The sequence below is a fragment of the Rhamphochromis longiceps genome, linkage group LG7 (assembly GCF_057381845.1).
Source record: "Rhamphochromis longiceps isolate RC_006_pf linkage group LG7, R_longiceps_female_GT1.1, whole genome shotgun sequence".
Lineage (NCBI taxonomy): Eukaryota > Metazoa > Chordata > Actinopteri > Cichliformes > Cichlidae > Rhamphochromis > Rhamphochromis longiceps.
This window is the reverse complement of record NC_140563.1, coordinates 36,379,736-36,393,615: the sequence shown is the minus strand read 5'-3', so window position 1 is coordinate 36,393,615 and position 13,880 is coordinate 36,379,736. Positions and strand designations below refer to the sequence as shown.

Here is a 13,880-nt window from a genome sequence, read left to right as displayed (position 1 = left end):
TATATCTGTGTTGTCCCCGCCTCATATGTGACAGCTTGCAGCCGTGATGGGACCCCATGGGAGCGGGGAGCGGATTCACTAACCTGCCGGTGTCTGAGACCGACGCGCGCCTCCAATCTGGTGGTCACATGGGGTGGAAGATGAGGGGGGAGGGGGGGTGTGGGGTGTCGGTGATGATGGGAGGGGGGTTAGTTAGATTATTAGGGGCTGTCGAGGCCGTCGCACGGGGCAAACTGTTGTGCAGGATGGAGCTCAAGGCGCGCACACAATGGCATTTCACGCGTGTTAAGGTGAAAAGTGCGCACAATGGCACTTGAGGCGACTTGAAGTTTTGGCGTCACGCTGCTCGGAATATTGTGCATAATTACCAGCGACAATGAGATCATTATTATGCTCTAAATGATGACTGTTCACCCGCGAGACCAAGAAAAGAAAAGCAACTTTTAGTATGTATATATATATATATATATATATATATATATATATATATATATATATATATATATATATATATATATATGATGATTGTAAAGTTGCAACTTAAGGTAAATGAAAAAAATAAAATAAAATAAGATTTTAAAAACACAAAAAGGCCCACTTCAATTGATTTGAATTGAATTGAATAAATAAATAAATAGGGCTGTGTTTATAAAAATGCAAACAATAATTTTAATAACTATAATAATAACTTAATAATAATAATAATAATAATAATAATAATAATAATAATAATAATAATAATAATGTTGGCATTGCTCTAGACTAATAGTGCAATGTCAAAACCCACCAATCGTTGTAATCGAGGTTAAACCTGAAAATCCTACAAATAAAAAAAACTAACTAAAAGTAAAATTAGTGAGAGTAAAAAAAAACTAAATCGTTGAAGGGAAGAAAACTGTATAAATGGAATCTGTGGAGGTGGGAAACAAATCCAGTCAAAGAAAAGGAGTCGAGAAGAAAAACAGCGAGCCGCCCCACATAATAACCCCATTATAAGCCTCATCAATGATGTAATGAAAGCAAACAGTGTGAAAATTGCCTGTAAACAGTTGGATCTGAGTCTCCTGATGAATTCAGTGTCTCTTTTATCAAAGTGAGGATGAGCCAGGATGGGGGAGTCAGGGTGGGAGGCAGAGAGAGAGAGAGAGGGGGGGGGGGGGGGGGGGGGGGGAGCGAGAGAGAGTGGGCGTGTGGGGAGGTCCACTTCCAGCTCCCCTCAACCAATGAAGGCTTGTCACAGGGGACTCACGTGGACGAGGCGCTCTTAAAACCTAGCTCCTGACTTTTCCTCAAGTTCAATTTTTTGGGATTCCCTCCCACCCCAACCACATCTCGTCAATTTACTTGCCAGATGTGACTGTTTAACCCAGTTTATCGTAGCTTTTTTTTATTTTTGCTTTTGCGTTGCGCATCTCATCGTCCTGCGTCCTCCGCTTCTTCCTCTTTTGCTGCTCTCTTTTCCTGCAGCAGCTCTCGGACGCTTCTCTCTCACACTCTACTGGGTTTCTTTTTTAAAAGATTTGTTTATTTATTAAAGGTTTGCCCGACCCCCTTGAAGGAATGCGAGCAGTTTGCCTCTGTCTTCCGCAAAGCCTCATGACCAGCTGCCCTGAAAACTGTCCCCCGGTCCCATCTCGGGGTTGACGCTGTCCCTGTCCATGGTGCTGAACAGCTTTTTCCCGAAGACGCCGTTGAGCTGCGGCTGCTGCTCCACAAATCCTCCGTATTTCTGGGTATTTTCGGGTACTGCAGGTGAGATGTCAGCAATGATCGCTTCATCTACCCGGAGAGGCTTCTGAACTCAAAACAGAAGGAGTTGATCCCGAAGGAAGCCAAACGAATCGATTGTGACTCCTACGGTTGATTTCAGAGAGACTCCTTCGACTCTCACGCGCTCTCTTTCTCTTTTATTTTTTTAGACTTTTCCGAAAGACGAACATTGGAATCATGGACCATTCGTGTAACTCATCTTAGCGTGGAAATATCTGGCCTAAAAATAACGACAAGCCGGCTGGGGGCGGGGGGACTGGAAGTAGCGGGTGAATTATCTTCATTTGTAGCATATCCAAAAATATTTGTGTTGATGCCGGAAAGGGGTCACTTCTATTCTGGATCAGCTGAGACTAAAACAACCCCTTCTGCCCTAAAATAAAAACTTGTCCTGAATACCAAATGTCAGTTTGAGGAGGTCTCATCAAGACAATGGAGTCGTCCGCCAATGGGTCCAGTTTTGGCATCGACTCTCTGCTGTCCCACAGGCCTGGGAGTCCGGTGTCCAAAGGGGACAGTCTGGTGGGAGAGTGCCGCTCCCCTCTGGAGTTCAGCCCCAGATCAGACGTGGAGAGCGGCTGTTCGTCGCCTCCGTCGCCGAGGAGGGAGTGCGTGGATGAGGTAGCCCAGAGGCAAGGTCACGGCGTCGGCCTACCACCGCACCTGCAACACGCGCAGATATCTGCTGGGTCGCAGCAGAGGACCGTGACCTCGTCGTTTCTCATCAGAGATATTCTCGCGGACTGTAAGCCTCTGGCTGCCTGCGCTCCTTACTCCAGCAATGGACAGCCGACTCAGGAGGCGGGGAGGCTGGCCTCGAAGATCGCGGACGACTTTATGGAGAAAATCCACAGCAACTCATCGTCAGACAGTGAATATAAAGGTAAGGGTGCCACACTGACTGCCTACTCTACAGAGGAGAATGGAGGCAAGCCTGCTGTACGTCATAATACATATTTGGCTCAAAACAAACAAACAAACAAACAAACAAACACACAAACAAGACAACATCAAAAAAAAAAAAAAAAAAAAAACTTTTGGTAGTTAAAAATTCCACTGAATGAGTTTTTCAAATCTATATTTTAACACTTTAAAACCTTTACTTATTTCTTTATTCAGTTATTTATCTTGATTGATGTTTATGTTTGATTTATTGTTCTTCGCTTTTTATTTTGCATACGATAGTCATAAATAAAGTAAAAGGGTCATGTAAAGGTCTGGCACAAAATGTGTAAGCTAGTGTAATGTGGAAGAATATAGAGCATAAAGTTGGAACAACAACAGATCAGCTTTTCAAAATAAAGACTAATTTGGATATTTTGGAGTGTTGACTGGTGATTAAAAATAAAATAAAAGTTCCGTTTTTAACGTCTTAAATTATTTCATGATAATCAATCTTTTTACTATAAAAACAAAAATCGAGGCATCTATTTTCTAATAAAATATGCAGACACAGGTGATCATACAAACATACTGCTCTTATGTGATTAGTAGCAGGTCACCGGAACGATGACCAACGATAAGCAAAATATCGACGTGGAAATGAGTCGCGATTGGTTACCTCTGGATGGTGACAGACCAGAGCCTTTTATCAAGTTATTATAAATAAAAAACAAGACAAAACAAAAACGGCTGCCTGCCTGTACACGCAAACACGCGGGGTCCGCTTCAAGCTCTGCGTTAAGCAGAATATCCGTAAAGCATCTGTTGATGTCAGTGAGGCACGAATGGTAGAGATGACAGGGTCGCCTCCAGATAAATGCCATCAAGGGCCTCTCTGTTTCCAATCATGTCAGCCATAACAGACGTGCCACCTCCACTGACAGTTTAATGAAGCAGTGCCTGGAAAGAACTCCACCGCTGTGGGCTACAACAGGAAATACAAACAAAATCACACTTAATACACCTACAAACTATTATTATTATTATTATTATTATTATTATTATTATTATTATTATTATTATTATTATTATTATTATGTTTTCTCGCAAGCTATTCATTTAAACGTAAAGTCACTGATTTCTTCAACATTTTCCGCCCGTGCGCTCACGTGCATCACAGAGTGGATGCGACGCGCTGATTGATTGAAGAAGCCGCGGGTCCCACGCGCGGCTCCCGCCACGGTAACTTTGATTTCCACGAATCCGCCTTCTGTAATATATCAGGGATTTGATGCAATTTGTCCCCGGCGCTAATCAGATTTGTAACCGCGCCCGGCCGCCCAGCTCTTGATTTCCACTCATGTCCACGGTGCTGTGAAGTTTCTCCGGTCGCGGTTGAAAGGCTCGTCCTTTCCCTTGTGGCTCAATTAGGCGGATTATTGTGCTTCTTGAGACGACTCAACTATTCAAGTACCAAGATCTCTCGCCTTACTCGCTTCTATTGTTTTCTTCTTCTTTCTCTTCTTCTTCTATTTTATTTTATATTTTTTTAACTATCAGAGAATTAACTATAAGGACTACATATCAATGCTCGTCCTGACACGACACCACGTGTACAAAGAACAAAGGCTGTGGATCTGCTAACAGGAAAATATCAAATTGGAAGGGTGAATATTGGAATAGCTTTTCATAACAATTTAAGGCCAAATCAAACAGCTCCATAAGCCTATAGGCGCAGTTTCCAGTGGCGCGATTTCACTCGAAAATGACAGCTCTTCTAAAACGTAGATACAACTCATCGCTGGTTAAAAAATAAATTATAAAATATTTTCACATTAGAAATGTTTTTAAAATTGATTTTTTTATATCTGCAGATTAAACGGTGCACTTTGGAGCCCGCAGAAAGTGATTTTGTGTTGTGTTCATTTAAAAATGAAACTTTAAAAACAAAACAAGGCCTTCTGGTCAAAAGTTCGGCTTAATACACACACACACACACACACACACACACACACACACACACACACACACACACACACACACACATATATGTATATATGTATATATCTGTATAGATATATACATATATATTTTATTTCCAATCAAAATTTTCCAAAATAAGTTTTTGCTTCTTTTACACACAAAAAACAGAAAAATGTTGACAAATCCTTAAAGTCAAATTAATTTTTCTGTATTTTTGTGGTTTTCGTCTTCAAATCCTACATTAGGTAAGCGCAACGTAACAGGGCAAACCATTTATTCTGTTTGTGTTTACTGATAGTTGTTTGCCCTGTAGGACAGTCGTGCACAGATTTATTAGCCCCCTCTTCTTGTGGAGGCTGCACGCAAAGAATTTCTACTGTGTGCCGTGGGAGAGGCCTTAACTGGTTTCACTCTGTTTCTGTCAACCAGTGAAAGAGGAGGGAGACAGAGAGATCTCAAGCAGCAGAGACAGCCCTCAGGTCCGGCTGAAGAAGCCCAGGAAGGCCCGGACAGCCTTCACAGACCACCAGCTGGCCCAACTGGAGCGCAGTTTCGAGCGGCAGAAGTACCTGAGCGTCCAGGACCGCATGGAGCTGGCGGCCTCCCTCAACCTCACCGACACGCAGGTCAAGACCTGGTACCAGAACCGGAGGTAAAGACGCTGCTGTTTTCTAAAAGGGAGGGGGGTGGGGGTTAATCTCGTTTCTCACGGCCGACTCATGACCCGGGACGCCATGTTTTCCAACTGAAGGTGGCAAGATTTCACCTCATATCTGAGTGAATGCGGGACGACAACGAACCATTAACTTCGATTAGTGATCAGCCTGCCTTTTTCTATTAATTGATTTATTGTGTGGTCCATAAAATGTTAGAATAACTAAATATATCTGACATCTGATCCCAAATCATAAAAACAGCATTCACGTTTGAAGTAGAGGGACAAATTGCTTTATTATTTTTTTATTTTTTTGTTGTTGTTCTTCTTCTTATTAGATAAAAATTTCAGCTCTAACTTGTATACATCTACGGGAGCACTTACTGACTGGCAGCACTTCTGTGGATTAGTGCTGGATATTTGTATTTTATATACTCTTAAGAAACAATTAAAAGGGCATCACATAATGGAGACGTGTCACTTGACCTCAAAAATATATATTTTCTATATCAGCTTTTCAAATACATTAGCAAAGCTGCACAGGAAACAAATGTAAAATAAATAAAAATACTTTTGGGTTCAGATAACTTTATTTATCTGCAGTCTGTCTCTGGGGCAGCTAAATGACATAAATAAATATAAAAACAACACTTTGGACTATGAATAATGTATCATTGCATGTGTGCATATTAATAATTCAAACAAACTACTATATCTACTCAATTATCTTTAGTATGAATTATTCACCTGCATGGAGTGCACACTGGCAACCTAACAGACATCGCTGGGTGTGAATACATGTGGCAGGTTGGAGATTTTAGTGATTTTAGAAAGAAAAAAAACCTCACTTGAATGTTAATTGGATTCCAGGTAAACAGATGGGAGATATTTTGGTGTGTCAAACACGAGACACGTATTCAGATATACATATGCTCCACACTTAAAAAAAAAAGAAGCTAAAACCTAAAAACATCTTTTATCTCTTCCAGGACAAAGTGGAAGAGGCAGACGGCGGTAGGACTCGAGCTTCTGGCCGAAGCTGGAAACTACTCCGCCCTGCAGAGGATGTTCCCGTCCCCGTACTTCTACCCGCAGAGCCTGGTGTCCAACCTGGACCCCGGAGCTGCCCTCTATCTGTACAGAGGCCCATCGGCGCCCCCGCCGGCCCTGCAGAGACCCCTGGTTCCTCGGATCCTGCTCCACGGCCTGCAGGGGGCCAGCGAGCCGCCACCTCCTCCGCCTCCCCTGCCTCCTATGAGCGGCGTGCTTCCCCGGCCAGCTCAGCAGCGGTGAGCGGGCCCCTGCAGATATTATTTTTCCTTATTTTTATTATTATTATTTTTTTTTTGGTTTTTCCTTCGCCGATCCTGGCAGCTTGGGACTCGTTAGAATAAACGAAACAAAGACAGAAAGAGTTTTAAAAAAACAAACCCCGAAGAAAACTAAGACTAAAACAAACTGTTCGGCCTTTAAATGGTGAAAACTGATCCACGATGAACCCAGACGGACGGACCTTTGTGACTGAGACCCCCGCTGCCTGTATGGAAGTTTTTTTTCTTTTTCTTTGTGTCTTTGGGGGCAGGAACTTTATTTATAACTTATTTATTTTTCAATATGAATCAAAGCATCTAAGTTATGTATTTATTTGAACCCAATTACAGTATTCAGTGTTTTTCTCAAAAAACAGATACACTGCATTTGTCGGTGGCACTTTGACCTTCATTCCAATGCTAATTAGACCTTTATTATTATTATTATTATTATTATTATTATTATTATTATTATTATTATTATTATTATTATTAAAAAGGTGGAAACGAACAACCACCCCTGTAATCTGAATAATAGCTTATTTGAAGAGCTAACGGAACAATGAAGGGATTTTCTTTCTATTTTCGTTGATTTTCTAGGTTGTCATTGATTTTTCTTTACACGTGAAGCCGTCATGAACCTGTAAATAAGAATATTTTGCATTTTAACCTAAAAAGACTGATTTTAAAAGAAAACTTTTCCCGTTTGTTTGATCTGTTACTGCGTCTCTTTCAGACCACGGTGATCCAGTATAACATAATCGGCTAGATTAGCCATCAGAAATTATACAGAAAAAAAAACACACAAAAAAAACAAAAACATATTGTCTGAGAAAGGATGGACTACCTGCCCGGACCCACGTGTAGGCACATATACAGGAGAGATATGGAAAGAAAAGAAAGAAATCTATAAAAGTCTTTTTCTTGTTCTTAGTTGAAGTTTTTAGCTGAGTAAAGTTGTCAAGTAATTTATTTAAAAGCTGTTTGATCCCCGCAGAGGGGAAGGCAATCACCTCAGTGATTATTCATTTTGTATTTTTTTCGATAAATGATTGGACTCGGGTCCGCATACAGGTGTAACCGCCTGTTGATTTGCTATAGATGTATTTGAACATTGTGGATTACTTATGTTACTTCATATGAAACCCGTGATAACCCTTAATTGTTAATACTCTCCTTTGGTGAAAAAAATGTATATTGCAGATATCAAACTTGTGGAGTGGTTCTCGTATATCTCCTGGATCGTTTTTAATTATATATTTTTTAATTATTATTATTATTATTATTATTATTATTATTATTATTATTATTATTATTATTGTTATTAATAATAATAATAAAAATTTCGTTCCTCTAGCTTTCCCCCAAATTATCTCCCCAATTTCGTGAAGTTCTTTTTTTCTTCTTTTTCTTTTTTCTGGTGAAATTCACAGCAAAAGTTGGACAGAAAAAAAGGGGGGATTTGATGTAAAAGAGAATTACTTTTATAAATGTGGAAATAAAAGTCTTTCATTTAATCAAGTGGCTGCTTGAGTGTGTGACGGGAGGGCTTTTCAGGTGGAATCAACACGTGGACGCGGGGCATCACGCAGAAGAAGCTACACGAGGTGGACAAAAACAGCAGCAACACTTGGTGCAGTCTGATGCAGCCATGAAGCTCTGATTTTTTGGGGGATCGTGTTGTGCTGGGGGGGTACTCTTTATTTCGGATTGCGCTGTGTACACATGCGCCGTTTTTTTGTTTGTTTGTTTTTTAAAAAAAAAACGTATTACCCGCTTACATAGCAAAAAGTATCTTTAAACAAATACAGCTTATTTAAACAGCAAAAAAATTATTTTGACTATTTTTTTTTAATTTGGCATTTTTAAAAAAACGAAAATAGAAATCTGGATATTAGCAAATTAAAATAATCATAGAAGAAGAAGAATTTTGTATGAGCAGTATGAAGGTATGAGCAGAGTCCTGTTTGATGTTTAGCGAAACGTCAGTGGGATTTATTAAAAATACATTTTAAGGAATGTCAGTGTTTTTGAGCAAAAGTTGGGGAGATGCATCCTGCTGCTTTAAATCACTTTACATGAAGAAGTTATAGGAAAAAACTGTCTATCCCTCCTCTGTTTGGTTTGGTGGTGTTGATTTTAATTAATGGAAAGGTGGACAGTTGTCACTTTTTCTAATCTTTAAAAAAAAAAAAAGCAGACGTCTCTGGAAATGTTAGTGCGGTTTTTTCCACTTAATATTATTATTAGTTGCGCTCATCGGGTGTTTCGTTTCCTTTTTTGACAGCAAAGGGCTTTACAGATAATTAAACAAAAGGAACAAAAGCGCACGCGGACAGTGCACACACATACACACACACACACACATTCAAAAGTGCAATCAAAGATCAATTCCAGCTAATGTCTTTAAAGGAGGGCCAACAAAGCAGAAGGGTATTCTGTCCAAAATGGAGCCCCTGTCTCCTGCCATCCTCCCTCCCTTCCTCCCTCTCGCTTTCTCTCTCTCATTCCCACTTTTCTAAATTAACAGCAGCGACTCCAATTCGTTTTCCATAAACAATGCAGGAGATGAAATATTAATGTCATGTGCGCAATTGTTTAAGTGCCTTAAATGATCCCCATTTGGAAATTGATTGTTTCCATCCTTCTTTTTTCCTTGAGGGTGCTGGATGCGCGCTCCTCTGCCAAACGGCTCCAACAGCTGGTGACCGGGCTGGAGCTGACTGCAGACCGGGGATCAGCGTGGGGACAGCTGGTCAGCGGCTCCACCACAACTACCACCACAACCCCTCCCTTCATCCTTACAAATTTCAATCAGCCACCCATGCACCAACCCCACTCTCATCCTCCAAGTCTGTGTGGACCCAAGTTATTCGGCCATGGCGCTTTGGGGGTTAAAGGAGTTCAGGCTGACGGACACGACTTGGCATGTAGGATGTTAACGATTAGACAAAAGACTTTAATAGGTTTTAATTGAAAGTCGATAATGGGTTTGATAGCCAGCTCCCCCTGCTGTCCTCCACGCAAGGCACCTGTTATCTGGGGGCTCCACTTAGTGGCTGACCATGCCGTGAAATATCAGACTGACGGCCCGATAACGTGCGCTTTCATGATGCGTAAAATTGCATTAAAAATACAGTTAGCCGGCCCGGCGGGTTTTGACGACTAGGAAAGTGAAGAGAAGGAGAAAAAAATCACCTCCCAACTTGCCAAAAGATCATTATAGTCCCATCACAAGGATCCGTGACCGATTCAGTTAACAACGAGACATTTTTGGGGGGGAGGGAAAAAAAGGTGGGGGGGGGGGGGGGGGGGGGTATACTTGCAAAGTGCACAGCTGATTATATAAGCAAAAGCCCCCGTGTGTCCTGTTGGATGACTCGGAGATTTTTTGTTCTATTCTTTGCATGTGAAAGGCTGGTGGTAAATCCCCCGGCTCTTACCGTGGATTGTCCCGGGCTCAGGGTTAATGAAGTGCGGATGGAGTCTCGTTGAGCTCCCGACTGACATTAAAAAAAAAAAAAAAAAAAAGGGAAAAAAAAGGCTTAAACCCAAAAGATCAGTGACTCTGCCTAATCCCACGGACCCCACTAATAATATTAATTCAAAAGAAAAAAAAGTAAAGAAAAGAAACCATCAACCTTTTGATGAAATTAAGAGACAATCAAAGCGTAATTTGCATTATGCTCGTAATGTGAAAGCTTTTATATTTCCTTTTATTTCTTTCAGTGGACCAATGAGGCACATGTGCAGCTTGCAGTAAGACTGTTGCGATGCACTGCCAGCGTTTTGTTTTTTTAAAAAAGAAAAAAAAATCCGCGAGGGAAGATGAAAAATAGATCAATTAAAATGTTCAAGAAACGCATGGCCTAATTTGCCGTGTTTCCCCCCCTCGAACAATAGCCATAAAAGAAAAGCTCTAATTTTACAGTTTCGTGCGCACAAGCGAAATGTGCTTTCATTTGGGCCATTATATCTGCGCTCAGTCAGATAAGAAATTATATCAATTTATCCCCACATCCCTAAAGTCTCCATCCCACATGCTATGTGCATTTGGGTCATTTTGGAATAACGTTTGAAGCCATCATAGCACACAAGTGTTTCAAAACAAAGCAAAATCGCTTTATTACACACAGATCCTCATGTGTGTAATAATCCAAACACAGTGTTTGACTTTGGTTGTTAAAAACAAAGAATGTTAAAGATTTTTCTGCCAGTTTTTCCACAAAGGGTGGTGTTTTAAACCTGTTCTTTGGAACATAAAAGAGAAATTAGAAATCTAAAAATATATATTTGTATCTCTCCAAAAACATGGCAAACTAGTCTATTATATAAAAATATAAAAGACTCATAATGCTTTAGTCTTCACAGCAAAAATATAAATGAACCAAAGCTTGACGCAGGGATCTTTTATGTGTGTTGCTTCAGTATAAAAAGCAAGCAAAACGAGGCACACTTTAGCCTGAGCTAGTCCTCGCTTCCATGCAGAGTCACCCACGACTTCATTCACTCCACTAAAATTTCCTTTGGCCCAATAGCTGAAGAGAAAGGAGAGGTTATCTTTAAAATAATCTGACACAGCAATGAACAGAGACGCTTAAAAAGATGAAGAACATGATGAAGTATCAGTAAGTGTAAAGAGGGAGTGAGAAAGAGTAAAAGGAGAGCAGCAGCCTCCCAGTTAGAGATCCGCTCCTTGCCTGGAGGTACAGAGGGCCGTGAGGAGGAATGAAAGCCTCGTGGAGTGGAGGGGAGATAACCCCACTAATCATTTCCCCAATATGACTGCGGAGAACTACAAACTTGGGTCAGGGGCGCGGGGATTGACATCCCAATCTCAGCAAATAATGAAAGCTTTCCTCTCGGATCACAAGGAGGGTTAGGGAGGAAGACAGGAGAGGAGAACTGGGGGATCGACTCAGTGAAGACGCACACACAGTCTACAGTTGAAACATCTAATTTCTGTATTTTCTTCCACTGGACTGCAGAGGAGAAAGAATATCTCACACATGCCAATATGTTGACTGAAACTGGCATATGTTGTAGTTTTAGGACGATACATTCTGGCATTGTTAAAACCACCAAGAACTTCAGTACCACTGATAAAAACTGACTGAAAGTGTATTTAAAAAACCTTCCTTCTCTATTTTTTTTTCACTAAAATTGGATGAAGCTTAGAAAATAAGTTAAAGATACAGAAATTTATTGATCCAGCAATAGGCTAATATCAGCCAGTTAGCATACAGGATGATGTTTAATGTTGCGAAGCATCAATTTCGCAATCACTATACACCAGGAACTCCAAATCTTGTCTTCCAAATCTAGTATGAAAAAAGGGGGAGAGACTTTTTAGACGTCCTTGTTTCGTTGTCAAAAAAAAAGAAGAGATAAATAGCAACAAAGCTGTATCCACATTAGGTATCAGCTAAATTGTCATTTTAAACATCGTCATTGGTATCAGCCAAAGATTTCAGTCGTTAAAGCAACAGTAATGCAAACATTTTGGATCGTGTTATTTGAGTTAGGTCAGCAAAAGTTTCTTATTAATTAGTCTGGTGAAGGCTACCTAGCTTGCTAGCCAGCTATTAGTCCTAAAGTATGGTAATCAAAACGCAAGCTAATGTTTTACTAAAGTACTGCTGGTAAGAGATCAATAAATTGCCTTGTTTCCAGCATTATTATAATAGCTAAATTACCATTATTTGATAGTGTTACATATCCTTCACTGGTTAGTCAGCAAAACAAACAAAAACAAAACAAAAAGGTCGCTAACACACAAAAAATGGTTTCGTGTGATGTACAAAAAAAAAATCACAATCCTGATATTTTCAACTACGGTAAGCTCATAACTAAAGAGCTTTTTTCGAAAAAGAACCAAAAAAAAAAAGTTCTTTAGCCTTTTCAGGACAACTTCCCACAACCTCTGGATGTTCTTGTGTTAAACATCCTGACTCAACAAGAAACAAGAAAAAAATGTACACAAGACAAATTAACAATGGCATGGTGGCAGTTTGATGGACGCTGTAGTTTTTTTGTGTTCACAAAGTAATTTTAGCTAAAGTTTATGTAACTCGTAAAAGCTTTCAAATAGTTTTTGAAAAGTCGTCTTTTCTTTTTTAGATTATGGAAACACCCACAATAATGCGACTGTTTCATTCACAAAGACCAATGAAAGAAGCGCTAAATCAGAGCTCACTGGGTAACAAAGGCTAGCGGGACAAAGGCAAGCCCGGGCATGGAGTCAACTCTTTCTAGCAGCTTTTAAATAAGCAGGATTAAATGAATTAACGGTAATGTTGCGTTCTATTTATTTCTTCTTGTCAACGTCTGCCAATTGAAAATATTACAGGAAATTTCTCCCATATCTTCAACTCTGAACAGTTTTCACCATACAGAGCTTTGTCTGAGTCGACACCTGAATCTGAATCTTTTGTTTTTAATTGTACACAAATAATCAATGCAAACTAGTTTCGAAATATGTTAAGCCTGTTGTCCTCTTAAAAGACAGATTCATTAGTTCATGACACACCCCAATAATAATAATAGCTAGCATTAACTTTATAGAGCTAGCTGTTATTATTATTTATTTATTTATTTATTCTGATAAATGCGGGAAAATGTTTGTAAACTCCTGATGCCAATTATGTTTCAGTTTAATATGATGTAGATTACACCCCCCCCCCCCCCCCCCCCAAAAAAGCAGGGTTTTTGTATTCTATCAGTGTGAGACATTTCTTAAATGACAGTTTTTTGTTTTATTTTATTTTTTAATGTTTAACAAACTGTCCTGAAACCAGGGCCAGTCAAGTTTTAGAATATATTTCCACTTTTCCCATACAGTGTTTAAAGCCGTGTTGTTCTCAGCAGGGGTTGGTGTAAGCCACACTACTATCAGATGACGCCGATTATCCAATCAATACCTTGTTATGTCAGGCTTTTTCACCTGCCACACTGCCCTCTCTGCAACCACTCCGGTCAAACAACATGGCAAAAGGAGAAAAAAAAAACAGCCCGAGGCCCTGACCCCCAACGGTCAGCAAGTGCTACAAATGCCTCTGGGACCAACAGTGAGTAAATCTTACACTGTTCAGTCTAGACAAAGACATTTGAGAAAATGGGAAATAAATAAATAAATCAAAAATAAATCAAAACAAATTATTGGTGGTCTTTCTATTTTTCAGCCTTGACATGTTACATGTCTGCAGGAAAACGCAAAATTAAAGAAAACGGATGCAGACAAATAAGAAATTCACTTGCCAGACAACAGGAGACATTTGCCA

The 13,880-nt window shown here is 40.1% G+C and overlaps 1 protein-coding gene across 2 annotated transcripts; it reads left to right on the top strand.

The window, feature by feature from the left end:
• The first annotated feature begins 1,311 nt into the window (after positions 1-1,311).
• On the top strand, positions 1,312-9,864 carry barhl1b (BarH-like homeobox 1b). 2 transcript variants are annotated; one of them, XM_085413533.1, is made up of 4 exons: positions 1,312-2,653; positions 5,065-5,287; positions 6,280-6,579; positions 9,262-9,864. In XM_085413533.1, the coding sequence occupies exons 1-4, from the start codon at positions 2,203-2,205 to the stop codon at positions 9,575-9,577; spliced, it is 1,290 nt and encodes a 429-aa protein (XP_085269659.1). In that variant the 5' UTR covers positions 1,312-2,202; the 3' UTR covers positions 9,578-9,864. The 2 variants fall into 2 exon arrangements, with proteins under 2 accessions (XP_085269659.1, XP_085269658.1); XM_085413532.1 differs by lacking the exon at positions 9,262-9,864 and having other exon boundaries at positions 1,312-1,752; positions 1,920-2,653; positions 6,280-8,320.
• The last annotated feature ends 4,016 nt before the right edge of the window (positions 9,865-13,880 follow it).